This window comes from Gadus chalcogrammus, chromosome 16 (genome assembly GCF_026213295.1).
Source record: "Gadus chalcogrammus isolate NIFS_2021 chromosome 16, NIFS_Gcha_1.0, whole genome shotgun sequence".
Taxonomy (NCBI): Eukaryota; Metazoa; Chordata; class Actinopteri; order Gadiformes; family Gadidae; genus Gadus; species Gadus chalcogrammus.
In genome coordinates, this window is record NC_079427.1 from 21,295,042 (window position 1) to 21,312,383 (window position 17,342).

A 17,342-nucleotide genomic window follows, 5' to 3' on the forward strand; every position below is an offset into this window, starting at 1 on the left:
GGAGGACCATGCAAATGGCAGGATGGGAGGGAGAGGGTCTTCAGGGACCATAACGATTTATTTGTACATAAAAATATGTACCTTTATGTCAGACCACTTCATTTTTAATTCTGGGACTGTGCGCTGCCTGCCACTGACAGAGTTCACTGCTGCAGCAACATGTTGCTACTCACTCTGCTTTTTGTTGTCAGTGATCCCAATCCCGGGCCGGACAAAACTACTTTTCGGGCCTCCACCTCACCCACAAGTGTCTCCACTTCAACCTCCGTGAAATTGTGCTTTTTTGCTTTTCACAGTCCTTCTGCCATTCTTTCCGACAAAACATAATACTTCCATCTGAGTCTGTTTTTATATGCAGATCGCATTCATGAGGTCGTTTGCCCCCTTAAAAAGGGGCGTGTACAGGGCGGAAAGTGAAGCTGATTCAGCTGCGCACACTTGTAGGCACTCTGTGATTTATAAAGCAAAGATTGCTTAGAGGTATGCGTACGCAGGGTTTTATAATTCAGAATATTTCTTGGCGCACGCAAAAAACTTGGCTTTTGGGCGTACGTACACTTTTAGTAACGATCCCATGCACAGTTTTATAAATGAGACCCCTGGCCTGTACTGGCCTTTACTGGCCTGAATGCTGGCTGGTTGTGTTGTCTAAAGTGTGGGTATGTGTGCAGATTGTGGTGAATGCCATCGTGGATACATTGAAGACGGCGTTCCCCCCCCGCTCAGAACCCCAGAGCCCTACAGAGGACAACGAGGGAGAGATGGATAGCGGAAAGATGAACCCTGACAAGAAGAACAGGTAGAAGAAAAGAAGATCCTTTCATAACATGTCTTATACAGCTTCTCCAGAATATAATAACATGACGACTATCATAAAACAAGTCACAGAAATAACATAGAAACATTATTATGTTACTGCTTGAGGTACAGAGTAAAGATTGCCACATGGTACTAAAAAGCTGAAGACAGTTGTGTTTTGTTTTAGCCTAATCATATAATTCATATGTACTCAGGTCTCGCCTAAGATTCTCCAGCAAAAACAACCCCTATGTGAACGGCTCTGATCTGAGGCCTCGGGTGACGTTCTGCTTCGAGCAGAGCAACACGGTACGTATTTACAGTAGGCTGGGGTCGTAGCAGTGGGGTTCCTTCTTTGAGTCTGAATTAATGAACTCGGGACCTCATTAGTTGGTCACCACCGAAAGGGCTTAAGAAGAAAACGAAAGGTTGATTCTTGTCATTTTGCCATCCTCAGTTGTGAAAAGTTCAGACCTGTGCTGAGGTTCTTCCTCTCCTCCTCCTTCCCCCCCACCCCGTGCTGGCAGATGTTCAGCGGCATGTCGCTGGCCCGCCTGCAGGCCTTGCTGACGGGACAGGAGGGCCCGGAGCCTGAGTGGGGCGTCGGTGGACAGGTCAGAGGAGGGGAGCCATGCGTCCACGTGGACAGCAGCCCCAAGGCCACACCCCGGGCCCAGCCTGGTAACCTCACAATATTATATTATTAGATATCACTGATCTGCATTGCAGATTCTGTCCCATCCTTTTGCTCAGGCGGTATATATTTCAACTTTACTACAACTTTACTGCCATTCAAATGCTCACTGTATGTGTTAATATATCTATTATATACTATTTAGCGTTTGCTGATGAGGGGTCCACAATATCTCTTGCTAATGATCTGGTCTCACGGGTATCTTACCATGAGGACTTCTACTGTGCATATTTATTACTTTAATACACTTTATCATAGCTTTTGGTCATAGGTCATTCATAAACCTTTAGTTAATGATGAACTATTCATTATCAACAGTAAATCATGACAGGATCATAAACAAATCATTAGTAAATGATTTATAACTAGTTAGTTGATATATAATGTATAACGAATCTCCATTTTGGCGGTTTCATGCTGTGACATCTGATGGAGGATGGATGAATAACAAATATGGACTTATTTTATATTTACAATCATTTGTTTTGGTTTCATTTTGCCTTAGAGCTTTTGTGCTTCTCTTTTTTGAGCTGCACTCCTTCCCCCTCCCCACTGGAATACCATAGAAAAAAGGTTGTTTCCTTGTTTCATTAAAGAGAACAGGGTTTTTCTTTTGACTCTCTCTTAATCTGAGATATATGCTAGCAGCTAGAGCACTCACCCATGTACACAGTGAGTGGAACCACTAGATGGCAGTACTGCTACAGGTAAACGTAGTCATAGTCATCAAGATTTAGGTTGTCTCTAGCTTTGCAATATGTATTTTTCCAAAATATATATTGTTCCAAAATAACCCTTTTAATATTAATATTATTATATATAGTATTGTCATAAATATATTCATTCCCCAAGTCATTATATCCTTTGACAAAAATGACACCCAGTGAGGACCAACAAAATAATTAAGGAAAGGGTGTCTGTGTGTGCTTGTGCGTGTGTTGTGTGTGCGTTTATTGTGTGCGTGTGTTGCAGGGTGTGAGATGGCGCTGGCGGAGCCGGCCCTCAGCATCGTGTGCCTGCTGATGGCGGGCCAGTGGGGCTGGCTGTGCACGGAGAACGTCCAGCGGACGGTGCGCATGCTGTTCGGGACGCTCATCGACAGGTGAGGCCTCCGCGGGCACCTGGGGGAGGAACCAGTGCTGGAAACCAGCCAGCGCTGATGTGGTACTGACATCCCCCCAAGACTAAATCAACGCACCTATGATTTACTGAAACCCTTTATGCACCTCTGCTGAAACCAAGGCCATGGCCATGACCCACAACGACTGCAAACACCACGAAAACTACTTGTAGGAAACAAAACTGATTCTGGGTAGGCAAACCTTCCTCCTTCCTTTTTAGAAGTAGGGAAGAGGAATTGTGGTGTGTAGCAAGTTGTGATGAATAAAGATGCAAACCTTTTTTGGTTTTTAAGCTTTATTATAGAGTGAGATAGAGAGGAAGGTATGGGAGATATAAGGGAGGAATTGCAGCAAAGGACCGTGGGCAGGAATCCAATCCAGGTCGCTACGTTCAGGGCGGAGCCTATATGGTACGCGCTCTACGGGCCACCCGGGTTCCCCTGACCTGCATGTTTTAAAGTGACCAAAGTATACACCGACGCATGGTGTATGCTTTGGTAATACACCATGCACTCAAAAAGTTTAAATGTTCGGTGACCTCTATCCATTGCTGAATCATTTAAGTTAATTAAACGATTAATACATGTCTTAATGTCCTGTTCTGTTCCTAGAATGGCGATGAAAATGTTGTTAATCGAGAAACCCAGGAACAACGTGTTTTTTTGGGTCCTTGATTGCCCCACTATTTCTAGGACTAGGTTGTAGATCAGGTGCTTTCTCTCTTCGACTTTGCAGTGCTTCATACTTTTGTGTAAAGGCAGAAAGACACGGTGGATAAACTACAATTACATTTCAGGAATTTAGCATAGAAATGTATCCAAAGCGACTTGCAACCATTCGTACACACATTCACACAGTCGTCAACAATACTGGAATGCCATCTTGTCCACTCCAACAATCATCGCCTCTGGATTACTTGAGTGCTTTTACGAGGTTTTCCATTCTGAAGAAGCCATGGAAAAAATGTGGGGGTGTGCTCTGGCCTATGTACAGTAGTGGATAAAGATACATGTTATTTCAGACCGGGGTTCAGCGGCCATACCTCTGTCCCCATCCTGTTGTATGTCTAGCGCTGCATTTCATTTAGGTTTTTAGTTGGAGTCCAACAAAATTTTAACAATCAGGTATTTTCCTCTTTCCTTCATCCTCCACTGTCTTATTGTGCTACCTGACCCCTGATAAATGATCGTTCATGTTCTTTAATTCTAAAGGGCAGTAGGTGAGCTCATGGGCCTCTGCTGCTGCAGCTTTACCTCTGTCCCTACCAAGCATTTGTCACAGACAGGTTTAGCTCACTCTGCTAGTAAACTGGACATGTGGCCAGTGCTCTTGACTTCGTGTTCCCATGGGTGCCACCCCCAACCAGGCACTATCAATGTGACCATGGGGAGGCTATGTTAAGGAGACTCAGCAGGAGGGCATCAAGGGGCCTTCTCTATACTTAGCGGGGCTGACAGTGCCGAGGCCACAGCTTCTATGTGTGGCCGTGCTATCCTTCATCAGGGCCTATCGGTGGGAACCGATGGCAAGGTTTTTGGTAGCACGGTCTCTCTGCTGCTTTTATAGAACTTTTCACCATTTTTAGCGTGGTTAAATAACGACGGTACTAAAAATGTTGGACCCACTCAGTCGTAACCAAATCTTTATTTATTTTTAACCTCAGTTGAAACAGGGGGTTAACTGGCTCTTTAAGATAATTCCACCTTAACCAGGAGTTCACTGTCTCTTTCAGCGGGAGGCACAGGAGATGCTTCAATCAGGTGAAACCTTATCCAAGTCTACCGCTCAGAGACAGATTGTTAATAAAGCAGGCCCTCTACCAGTCAAGTGTTTTTGGCCATGCATTAATTGAAACTAGGGCCATCCTGTTGAGATCATGCCTGGTCAGAAAGGGCTGCAGTTTTCTGGAAAACAGCTCAACCAAACAGTGTCACACTCCAAGTTGTAGGTGAACTGCTGTGAAAGAGATCGGATGAGCACACACACGCATGCACACACGCACGCAGGCACGCACACAGTCCCTAATAGAGCCAGTAATAACACAGCCATGGAACATTCCGCACTAAGAATCCAAAAGACACAAGTCACACTTGTGACTTGACGATGATTGGAGCAAAGGTTATCAGACACAGATGCAGGGTCTCCATGTTCTTGTGTATTCTGCTGAAATGTAGACGGACGGGAGACCAGGTCCATTGGGGGGGGCATGTTTGGACTCGCACTCCCTCCACTATTGCCGCTGTCATGCAGACGTGACCTCACTCTTATATTTACTCCCAAAATGCCCTCCTAATGCACATACACTCGGGGCATCAGTGCAAGTCCCTGACAACAGTCCGATGACTAAAGTGAGGATAGCTGGAAGATGGAGGGTCTTAAGCCGTCATCAACCCCTCTCCTGTTGCCATCTCACCCGGACTCTCACATCATCTCCTTTTCGTGACACTGTTCCCCCCTCGCTCCTTTTCTCTTACCCTCTGTGTTAGTGACCCACACAGAAGAACACAGAGCCCTGCCCCAGTGGTCCAGGGCCGGCAGGGGTTTTACCATCCTCAAAATGATGCTGTTTAGTTTGGGCTGGGGGCACATGGGTCTGCAGGCTGAAACAACCGTGTGACCACTGAATTGTTAGGTGTATGTAAAACGAAATGGACAGAAGAAGAGTGAGGCTGTACACAAGGGTACTCACTCATTCAGCTTCAGATCGGCTGTATGCTTCTCTGTAGCAGTTGGTGGATTTATGTATGTTTTAATTACGGGATATGACGGTAGAATGGATGTGGAAGATGTCTGCCCTTAACATAAGTAACTAGCTATCTGTCAGCCTTATTAGACCATAGAAGGGTTAGAAACAGGTAACTTAATGACCTCTGACACTCTCTTGGTGATAGGGCACAGATGTTCCCCTGCTGCGATGATATGACCTTTGAGTCGCTGGAATTGTTGATGTCTCAATTCATTTGAACTTCACTTTTGAATGAACTTTATGTGGTTCAAATTTCTAGGTTGTGGCTTACTGTTGAATAAGTGCATCCCTGTGTCACTCTGGGGGGCAGTGAGATTTCTTATGGAACATGCTGTACCCTCCTCTGGAAGGCCATCGGTTAAGGCCTATCCGGCTCTCATTAATTTTTCCGTATTTAGACCCCCAGCCTCATTAGCTGTCCAGCTGAAGTGAAGCCTGGTCGGCCCGGCCCCTTGAGAGGACAGGATAGGTGCTGCAGAATCACCCAGTGTTGCCGGTCACAGATTAGCCTGCTGCTAATATTGCGTACACTGACGCTAAAGTTAGCTTCCTGGCTCATTGCCGCTAGATGCTATCAGGGGTCCGAGAGAACGAGCTTGATAAGTGATACACACTGATTCTTCAAAAGGCTCGAGGAGGAATTCATTGCATTGCTCAGTGGAGGCCTTCTGGTGTCTGGTACCCATGCTCACCTTGGCCCCGGGGGCCCTATAAAGGCCCCCCCGTTCTTCTTCTGTCTCTGGAGAGACAGACATGCATAGACACTGGTATCCCATCAGCCGTCTGCTAACTGAAATCTTAGTTTAGCCCAAACTCGACCTGGAGATACTGGCCTTTGATTGCCCTAAATGGTGATGCCAAAAAACCAAAAACCTTATTTGGTTTACAGCACATGAAACGTTGCAGGACAATAAACCCAATTTGCTTGAGGAATATATTTTGTTCCCTTGCTATTCATAATCCCTAAAATTCTCTAATCCCACTATCCATGTATAAACCCTCGTCACCCACAATCCCTTGGCAACATCAAGCCTTTTGGAGGAAGCAACGTGGTGGCACTCTGTTGGCACTAGAGTATGAGGTATCCTACTGATACTGGCCCTCCTGGACAGTGTGCAGGACTTGTGGCAATGGTTTGTGGATAGCTATGTTGAACCATTACTCTAACGCAACATCTGTCTCATCCACTCACACTGACAGAAAATAGGAAGGGCCTTTTGTCCGGGCTGTCCTTGACAAATTGAAAGTCCAGTAATTTGATTTAATTGACTGTAGTATACTACTTAAATTGGTGTCAGTGAGCTTGAAATTCGTCCTGGAACGTGTTTGGATACTGAGGGCTCTCTGCATTCCTTCACGCGACAAGGAGCCCACACTAGACAAATCCTCAGCCTTAATCTAAAGTCAAACGCAAGTCTATTTCACCCACTGTGTTCAACTAGCCGGGTACTAGGATCTCAGTACACAACGCCTGCATGCAAGTATGTTTAAGAAAGAAGTAATCCTCTTGAAGGGCTGATTATGGTTCCACGTCGACGCAACGCAAGGGGGTTTACGGACCCTCCTTGCGTCAACCGCAAGGGCCTGACGTGCGGCTCCCAAAAATTGTAACCTTGCGTCGAGGCGACACAGCAGCGAGCGCTGTGATTGGTCCACTAACTATAACCTGACAGAGAAACAAAACGGGTTTGCGACTGTGTCGAAGCGTCTGCATGGTCCTTGCGTTGTGTCGATGTGGAACTATAATCAGCCCTTAACGCTCCATGCCCCCTGCCCCCGGCATATTCATCTTCTGAGAAACCCTTTCACGTTTACTACCTCATAACTGTATGGAAAATCAGTGTGCTTTCTTTAAGCAATCTATTTATACCCGTTATATTTACTGCAGCTGATGGCTCTGGGTTTATGTGCTTAGCCTCAAGTGGACATGATTAGAAGTGTGCCGTGTGATGGTGTACACAGCCTTATTGGGCTCATATTTGAAGGTTGGCTGTGTGATTTTATTCTAACATGTGGCTCTTATTTGAATTGGAAAGGTATACCTTTTCCTTGCATTGTTCTCATTAGGAAACAATGAGTGGGGATGGATAGGACGAGCAGCGACCATCACAGACCTCAGTCAGCCAGAAGGTATCAGCGGTTCGACCCAGTCTGAGACCCATACTTAGAATTACGAGTTGATGGATTATTTAAGTGCACTAGCTTAGATGCCAGCCCCTTTGTACACATTCTTCTTCGACTGAGTCACAGACAATCTATGAATTGATTCAATCACTTGTCCAAATTAACGTCGGCTTCTGGCTCTCTCCCCCTCAAACCTCATGTCACTTTTTCCAGGCTACCCTCTTAATGTCCATTAGGCCAGATCCTTTTCCAGCAGCAGCGCACATTAAGTGATTGCATAGACATTCTTCTGCAGCAGCAGAGGAATGCGAGTGCAAGGTAGTGGTGATGCTCAGGGCTCTGGAAGCAGCCCCGTCGCCGTGGTGGGGTGCCACAGAAGCCCAGAAGTCCATGCTTTTTGAGAAATGTCTTAAGCTTTCTTGCCATGTGTGCAGCCTTGGCTTGGGATGCCAGTCTGTAATGAGATATACTGGTGATATGGACTTTAGAGTGAAGATGGAAAGCACACTAAGTCTAGGAGAAAGTAGCCACCTTGATTCCATCGAAAGGTAAATCCCACATACCATATTAGCTATCTAGCTAACCCTGGAGATGACCCTGGAGATGAACCTAGAGATGACCCTAGAGATGACATAGAGATGGTCCACCTGTGAGCTTTTAAACCGCCTTGACCCAAATAAACGTTGTTACGACTGACAGAACGGACAATTATCAAGTGTGTGTGTGTGTGTGTGTGTGTGTGTGTGTGTGTGTGTGTGTGTGTGTGTGTGTGTGTGTGTGTGTGTGTGTGTGTGTGTGTGTGTGTGTGTGTGTGTGTGTGTGTGTGTGTGTGTGTGTCCAAGCTCATAAACCAGAGAGGGTGAGCCTGACTTTAACTCTTTGGCAGCAGTTTAGTCCTCTACGGATTACACAAGGAGCCCCCCCGTGGGATGCTGTTTCCTATCAGCCAAAAAACACCTCAGATAAGCATCTTGGAGTCCTAATTTGGCGAGGTACCCAATGGTCTGAACCTTTTTATTGGATCCTGCAGGTGCACTATGTCCTCTCCCTGTTCATTCAGCTAAATACATGGCCAGACTAAACCCTGTCAAACTGTCCAAAAAAGGGGAAACAAAGTGAAGATAAAATGCTTCCACTGACTTGTGGCTAGCATGCGGTGAGGCTGGTGGAACAGGGATTACCAGATCCAGGAGAGGCCCTCCTCCTGGCCCCAAAGGCAGCCCCTTGTTTGTTTTACTAGTTAGGCTGTGGTTTGAAATGATGTTATACAACAGCATCTGCACAGTGTTAAATGTTTCACCAAGCAGACTTTATCTCGTCCCCCCGGGATGGCGCCTGGCGGCACAAGGCCGCCTCTCTTTAGTCACTCCGGCTGACCTGTTGCCCATGTTGTGTCCTGTGTATTATCGCTTCAGCAAAGGACAACGTCCATTTCAACTCCTTAAGAGGCATTTGTGTACATGCATTTGATGTTACACAGACCGAAAGATGTTCTACTTTGTGTTCCTCACTGTTGACGGAACGCAGAATACTTCAGGGTTCAAACCACCAGGGATCAGATTCTGTCATTTCTGTCTGCTTGTGTGCTAGTTTAGACGTGCTTTTTTCACGACCAAAATGTCGAGACCCTGACAATGATACTACACCATACCTTACTGGCAGAATGAGGTCTTGGCCCTTTGATGAGGTATGGGACGACTGCTGTCAATAGGGCAAGGCTGAGCTGCCAGGAGAAAGAAAGGATGGAAGAGTTTGTTTGCAGATTAGAGATTGAATAAAAGGTTCCCCTCTTGATTACCACAACGTGCGCTGTTTCTCTATGGTCTCTCATGGCTGCTGTCTGGTGGTGTTCTGGACACTGGACAGCAATATTTCCACACATCAATGGCCATATCATTTTCCATACTTTCAAATACAATTAGAAAAACATTTATTTTGTGTTTCTGTTCGTCTTGCATTTTAAATGTATATGTCGTACCTTGATGTTCTGAACATGAACCTCCTGTTCATGTTCAAATCTATTGCTATTTTGGTAACTATAGAGTTGTGTTCCAGTGCACAGCCTTTAGTAGAACCATAAAAAAATTAAGCTTGGGGTCAATTCAATGTTTAGTTGTATCATACCTTGTCATAATTAGACACTAATGTGTTCCATATGTTGTATAAAGAGCCTGTCTGAGGGTGTTGGTTTGGGCAGTCCCAAACTGGTTTGGAGCTGTAATGTGCTGCTCTATCCTGCAGGTGGCTGGAGGTGAGCGTGGCCAACCTGACCAGTATGCAGTACTGGGTGACATATCTGCAGATCATCCAGGAGGCGGTCTGGCCAGGGGGGGTCCTGCCCGCCGAGCCCTGGCCCCTGCGCACCCCACTGGAGAGGGACCACAGCCGACAGCAGGCCCTGCTGGGACTGATGGGAGTGGTGCCAGGTACGACTAGTACTCCCACTCCCCTATACACCAACACCAGCACTCACTCAGATTCAGACAGGCCAACGCCCAGGGCTGACCATCGCCCTGTCAGCCCCACGCCGAGGAGAGGTTTGGTCGTCCTCTGAGCCTCTGCCTCTTCTTTCCCGCAGACCTGGTGTCGGAGCTGCTTGGCTCTGACAAGTACAGACTGAGCTGGCAGACGGCGCTGGATTCCCTTCAAGACCCCTACATCAACAGGTGAGCTCAGGAACACATGAACACAAAGACAGACCTGAATATCAATGATATGCTTCACAACCAACCCCTTATAAATGATACGATCACCCACACAATACTAAAACACTACATCATAGCCCCCCCCCCCCCCCCAAAACACACACACACACAAACACATGCGCAGGCACAAGCGCACGTGCGCACACCCATTGAGTTTGGATTTAGGCGTTCAAAGCCACTCCAACATCACATGAATGCACACATACACAGGTAGTCCTACGAGGCCAACATGTGTAGACTGTTGAAGCGTGTGATCTGAAGGGCCGTATAAGTACTGGCTACAAGCCGGGGGTACTCAGCCCTGCGTCATTCTGGAGTCTGATCTTCTTACTTGGTTTGAGGTTGACTAAATTACATCCAGCAGCTGTTTGATGGTGTTCTATCTGCTGGTTCTGGCTGAAGGATTCCTCCCGGTATGCACTGTACTAGACACTCTGTTCTCAGCGTTTTGTCCCAGCTGACAGAAGCTCAGGTCTACATCCGCTATGCCTTCCCCACTGCTGCCGTAGAACATCTGGTTCAGCTGTTATGTGTTGTACATCTCTGGGGAGATCTTCAACCAAAAGACCTCCCAACTTCAGCCTCTGATTTGGTTCATCTCAAGGGATGTGATGGATCCCCATGTTAGGATTCCTTGCTCAGGCACGTGCATCACCTTCCGCTTCAGAAACACATGAACTCTTTTGTCTTTTTTACATTAAGAAGACCGTGAACGGGACTGACAATGCAGGGGGAAGCACCGTCTCACAGTGGAGTCATAAGCTGTTTCAAGGGATGGGAGATGGAGGGTGGGGTAGAGCTTGGGGAGGCTGGATGTTTGCTTACAGCACATCCAAGAAGCTGGATGAGACCACGACCAGTCTGTAACCCCCACTGCTTGTGTTGATTTCCACTTCGATATTTTGCACCGATCACATAGAAAGGTCAGCGCAATTCAAGCCATCTGTTGAACAGGATCTAGTCACCGAGTCCTCCAGGAAATGTCATGCTCTACCCTCACAGGGGCTCAACCACACATACACACACACTTTGTACTGGGGAGCTGACAGGGAAAGTATCATAGGTCCAACTGATTAAGGCGTTGGCATTCTCACATACAGCTCCTAATGTCTGGATAAGATCAGGTGCTAGTGACGGGGACTAACGGTATATAACGTGTGTTTGAGACACCACTCTTACTGCTCTCACTGTACAGCAGGGATTTCACATGGCTCTGAAATAAAGGGCCCCTTAATAGTGCTTATTGGCTTGCGGTTTACAATATATCTCTTAGAAAGGATGGTTCAAACATATTCAGACGGATATCTTCCAGTGCTTTTGTTTTGTATGGCTACATTGCATGTCAAACATTAGGGGACAACATTCATTGTTGGCCATAATCAGAGTAAAGTCTGAGTAAATAAAGGGTGATTACTTAAGGGCATTTTTTAATGCATCGGATTACAAACATGTCTTCTCATAACCATTCTCTATTTAAACTGTCAATCAATAATTTATCTTTATTTAATGACAATACAATTTCACCCAAGGACGTATACCCCATGTGTTGACTTCTGATGGTGTTCCTGCAGACACCTGCTCTACTGCATTCTGGACCTTCTCCTGGAGTTCCTGTTCCCTGACATCCCAGAGGAAGACTTCCAGCGGATTCTGCTGCAGAGCCTCTCCAAGACCACAGAGGGCCCAGCGGTGTGAGGGCTGTGGGGCAGGGTTCAGTATGAGAAAGCTGCTGGAGCAGTGTGGAGCCGTTTTGGACACTGGGAAACAGAGACGAGGAAGACCAACTGACGAGGAAGACCAACTATGCCAGCTCACGCATGACATCTCCAACTGGGCTTTGAAGTATTGGCCGTGGAAGTGTACTGTACAGGTTTTTCTGCATGCACACAGCCTCTTCCTGCTCACTGAAACCCCATCTTAAAGCAAACCAACCTCGGGTGCTCTTCACACCTTACCGCAACAGCAGAACACATCAGAGATTTTGAAGTACGATGTAGTCCCACATCTTTCCCATATTTGGGCCTGGAGATATGCTACAAAGGGGGTCGCCTCTGCCCCCTGTCCTCTAAAATCAACACCAAGCTGTAGGGTTCAGGTCCATCTGTGAGCCCACCGTCCATGATGTGAGCATAAGCAGCTTCTCACCTCCAGTTCTTCTCCACAGATACAATCATGGATTGCTGTGTGCTGCACTCTCCACCTCCAGCTAGCTGTATTGACCATCTATCATAATGTACCCTCCCAGGCTTCTATCACTGATGGTCCCTGTACTGTACCAGCATTATATCACTGATGGTCTCTGTACTGTACCAGGCTTCTGTTATGATAGATTAAATGTCTGTTGATTCATTTGTATTTCAGGATGTTTCGATGAAGTTCCCTCTTTCCATCTTCATAGGGACTACCGTTACCACACAAGTCATTACTTGTTTTCTCTGCGGAGGTCAATCAGGAGCAGGAATAATGGATTGGAGAAATAGTGTGATTCACTTTTCCTAGAAGATCAACTTGAATGGAGCATCATCTAGTGGTGCTGTCTCAAGGCCTGCGATTGGACGGGCTCGTGGGTAAAGGAAGGCTGCTGAGGCCTGTGAGGAGCAGACGAGCTTCAGTCCAAAATTCCAAAGTCCATCCATCCAACCCCTGGTGTTTCTGTGTTCCAGTGTTCTGTCGCTTGTTGGCCTATCGTGAAGCCTTGTCCTATTTATTCAATCAAATAATTTGCTTGTAAGGAAAAAAAGTGATTCATTTAGTTCTATCTTGTAGGAGATGTTTCATGTGTAATGCCTTACAAAGACTTTGAGAAGACCAGGCTAGTGCATACATGCAATCCCATACAATGAATATTCCTCTTTCTGCAATTGCTGTTCACTTGTGCCAATGGTATTGTGATTGCGCTGAATGTTTGCGTTTACAATGTTAATGATACTGTTATCCTTTTTAGATGCTCTGTAGTCGTTTCTTGAAACTTGTTGATATTTATATTTATACACGGCGACCAATATCTTTACTCACATCTGCTCTTTACCTTCCGTTCGAGACACACACACACACACACACACACACACACACACACGGATCTCTGCCTTATGGAGCAATTATTCTGCTACATTTTTCAATATGTTCAAGCCGTAATGTGTGCCCTCAAAGAGCAATAGAACAGTATAAGAGAACAATGAAAGGTCAGTTTACTCATTTAATTGAATGAGTTTTAATGATGTGTTGCGTAAGGTACCTCTTGTTTGTGTCTTGATTTCTCTGCACCTTAAAACCCAGATAGTAAAATCCATACGGAAAAAAAGTATTTTTGAAAAATGTTTTTTTTTTTTCAAATTTCGAAGGAAATGTGATTAGCAACATTCCAATAAACAATTCTGATTATTATTGCATCTTATCCATCATGGCACTTTATTTTCAAAATGTGTTTCTGAATTCTCATTGTTGTGCAACTTTGTGAGTAATTTCCTCGTACTGCAGTGGAGTCTGTTGGTGATTGTTTAACCAAATGTGCATAGATTCCTTCAAGCATTCACAGTTTTTTATTTGGTGCTAAGTCACAACAATAAAGGCACTACCAATGTTTCAAATCTGTAAATGATTTTCAAGCTCATTATTTTCCTTAGAACAAAACTTTTTTTTTATTCTTTGCAATAGCCATATATGTTAATAACTAGGGATCAGATTTGATTAACTGTCCACATGGTTTTTATTGAAGACCTGATTTTTGTCCAATGGCAACAAAGCACTACCCAATCACTCAAATCTGAACGGCTTTTTCGGGACCGATGTTTCGGTTGAGCTTCATTTTGTTAAACAAAACGGTTGAATGGAGACCAAATGGAGTCATTACGTACGTCAGGAACCTTGTGGTGACTCGCTCATTCACAACACTTGTTCAATGTTTTGGTAAAACTGTAGAACTCACCTTCATGTTTGGGCTACTTGGAGAACCAAACCCGTTAAGGAAAAAACATTTGATGACATGATGCCTGTTCACATGTCCCAGACTAGCAACTGTTTTCAAAATACTGCTCATCACACACATATTTCCTTATTTTCGTTCTGTACGATTTCGCCATTTCTCAACATTTTGGACGCCTTTATTTTATTGAAATATGAACAATGAATGTTTGGTCTTTTATCCAAGTCAATAAAACATATTGACGTCATCATCACCGCTAATGTGGAGAAAGAGGTCCAGTGTCAACCAGGGAACTTCTTTCACAGATTTTACACATTAAGTTATGTTCTATTGCCCATCTGATGGTGACCTGTTATGTTAGCCTTTTGGAAGAGGTAGCGGCTATTCCAGACTTGATGGAGATGTTCCTGTATTCAGCACAGACTCAGGCCATTTGCTTACATTTGTGGGCAGGTTGAATGAGTGTAAAACGAAGGGGAACTGTAAAGAGTTCATGTGAGGTCTGAGGACAACCAGGTGTCTGCTGTGTTTGCACTGCATCCCCAGAATCGCCACAACAACTCCACTCAACTGAACATATCTGGGAACATTTGGAACGTGATCAGAATGAGGGAACATCGCTTCCAACATTAAGTCGGTGAATAATACTCTGGGAATTGTCTTGTGTTTGAAAACAATGATTTGGCCACTCCATATTTGTCCAATGCTATTCATTCCTTGGCTTGGACAAAAACCTCTCCAGAGGACAGAGAGGACGGATCAAACTGAAGGCCTTCGTCACATGATGCACCGTATTCCACTGCAGGGCCAATAAAGGCATTGGACATGCTATACGCTAGCTGACAGATGCATTAAGAGAAATGTAAGCAATACGTTTAGTGTTAATGATTAAATATAATGTGGCTCACCATTAGGCCCCAATCAGGCCCCAGCAGGTGTCAGAAGGGCAGGCATGCAGGCATGCGACATGCTCGCCCTCAACAAGCGCTTCCAATAAATACCCCCACGTCTGCCCGCTGCCTTCTGGGAAAGCTATTTCTGAGGACGATGTCTTATCAGACAATGAGCGGGGCGGGGCTCCTGTTACCATGCAGCCCTGGGGGTCCCAGTGGGAGGGGGGCCAGACCCAGGGAGATGTGTTAATGGAGTTGGACTGGAGGTCGCACAGGAGCAGGCCTCGAGAACATCAGTTGCTGATGCCTCTACTGACAGAACCTTATCAGTCGCTGATGCCTCTACTGTCAGAACCTTATCAGTCGCTGAGGCCTCTACTGACAGAACCTTTATCAGTCCCTGATGCAGTACTGACAGAACCTTATCAGTCGCTGAGGCCTCTACTGACAGAACCTTTATCAGTCCCTGAGGCCTCTACTGACAGAACCTTTATCAGTCCCTGAAGCCTCTACTGACAGAACCTTTATCAGTCCCAGATGCAGTACTGTCAGAACCTTTATCAGTCCCGGATGCCTCTAGTGACAGAACCTTTATCAGTCCCGGATGCCTCTAGTGACAGAACCTTTATCAGTCCCTGAAGCCTCTACTGACAGAACCTTATCAGTCGCTGAGGCCTCTACTGACAGAACCTTTATCAGTCCCTGATGCCTCTACTGACAGAACCTTTATCAGTCGCTGAGGCCTCTACTGACAGAACCTTTATCAGTCCCTGAGGCCTCTACTGACAGAACCTTTATCAGTCCCAGATGCAGTACTGTCAGAACCTTTATCAGTCCCGGATGCCTCTAGTGACAGAACCTTTATCAGTCCCGGATGCCTCTAGTGACAGAACCTTTATCAGTCCCTGAAGCCTCTACTGACAGAACCTTTATCAGTCCCAGATGCAGTAGTGAAAGACAGGGGGTCCCTGCAGTGCCTGCTCTTAAGGGCTGGGCCCCGGGGGAGAGGGGGTGACCAGGGGGTCTCTGTAGGGCCGGGCCCCAGGGGAGAGGGGGTGACACAGGGGGTCTCTGCAGTACCTGAACCCCAACACACACTCAGCTTGGTCGCTAGCCAGAAGGGCTTTAGACACTCACAGGTTGCCATGACGATAACCATGGCATTTATTTATTTATATTATTGCTGTCTTTTTTCATGAGCTTTGTCTGTCTAGTATGCTATAAATATACACACACACACACACACACACACACACACACACACACACACACACACACACACACACACACACACACACACACACACATACACACACACACACACACACACACACACACACACACACGCACACACTATCAACCACACGCATGTACAAGAACCCAAACACAAAAAAGTTGAAGATAATATTTAACCCCGATCCCCGCAGGAGGAAAGAACCTCATGACAATCCAAACGAGGCTCTTTGCATTGTGTTTCCTTGTTCTTGCTTCTTTATTAACTGTTAATTTCTGAACGCTTGATGGAATTGCGAATTTTCATATTCCACCCTGAAAAGCATACTCGGAAAAATACAACTCTCTAATTGTCATTGCAAAAAGATGCCAAAGCAATAGCAAATAAAATATGACATATTATAAACAAAAACAATCATAGATATAGAAAACAATAGAAACAACAAATCCAATACAAACGTCCCCCGTCCCCCCCGCCCCCCCCCTACATACCAGCCCTATGCCATCACCTTGATACTTAACTCAATCAACTATTCACATTAAGAAAATTAAAGAATTACAACCACTTGATAGCTGCAACATCAGCATAGTACCACTAGAGGACACTACAATAAAATATTTAGATTCTTGCCCAGAATTGTGCCGAGGTAAGCTGGCCACGAGGAGACAGCATGGTGATGCTCACTTATTACTGGCCCAAGATGTCATTCAGCACGTCTCATGTTTTGACACATCACATGAGAGAAGGGCCTCCCCTATGTGACCCCTCTACAGACACGCCATGTCTGACTCATATCAGACGCAATGTAAGTACATTTTCTTTCAATCAGGAAGAAAGATATCTTATTAAGCAGTGATTTTGGCCCAAGGGTTTTAACGTTGAAGTCAAATGATGACCTAACTTTCCTTATTTTGGGAAAGGCAGAAGTTGTCCTACCCCTCTATCCTCCCTTTTTCCTTCAGTAGCTTTCTTTGTTGCATTAAGTCTCTGAGAGCATGGATGCGCATGCTCTACAGCAGTGGTCATGAGGTCAGCCGACCCTCCTGACTGTCCCGGGACCGTCCAAGTGTTCCCTGTCCTCTCCCTGTGGACAACTTGATGAAAC

General features: G+C 45.7%; 1 protein-coding gene across 1 annotated transcript in view; it reads left to right on the plus strand.

The window, feature by feature from the left end:
- Positions 1-14,167, plus strand: part of snx19b (sorting nexin 19b) — a 20,163-nt gene extending 5,996 nt beyond the window's left edge. Inside the window, exons 8-14 of the mRNA XM_056610724.1 lie at positions 672-799; positions 1,014-1,107; positions 1,326-1,479; positions 2,465-2,594; positions 9,725-9,909; positions 10,062-10,149; positions 11,760-14,167. Of these exons, the coding sequence (XP_056466699.1) occupies positions 672-799; positions 1,014-1,107; positions 1,326-1,479; positions 2,465-2,594; positions 9,725-9,909; positions 10,062-10,149; positions 11,760-11,883 (903 nt within the window). The 3' untranslated portion in view covers positions 11,884-14,167. The remainder of the gene's footprint in view (positions 1-671; positions 800-1,013; positions 1,108-1,325; positions 1,480-2,464; positions 2,595-9,724; positions 9,910-10,061; positions 10,150-11,759) is intronic.
- The last annotated feature ends 3,175 nt before the right edge of the window (positions 14,168-17,342 follow it).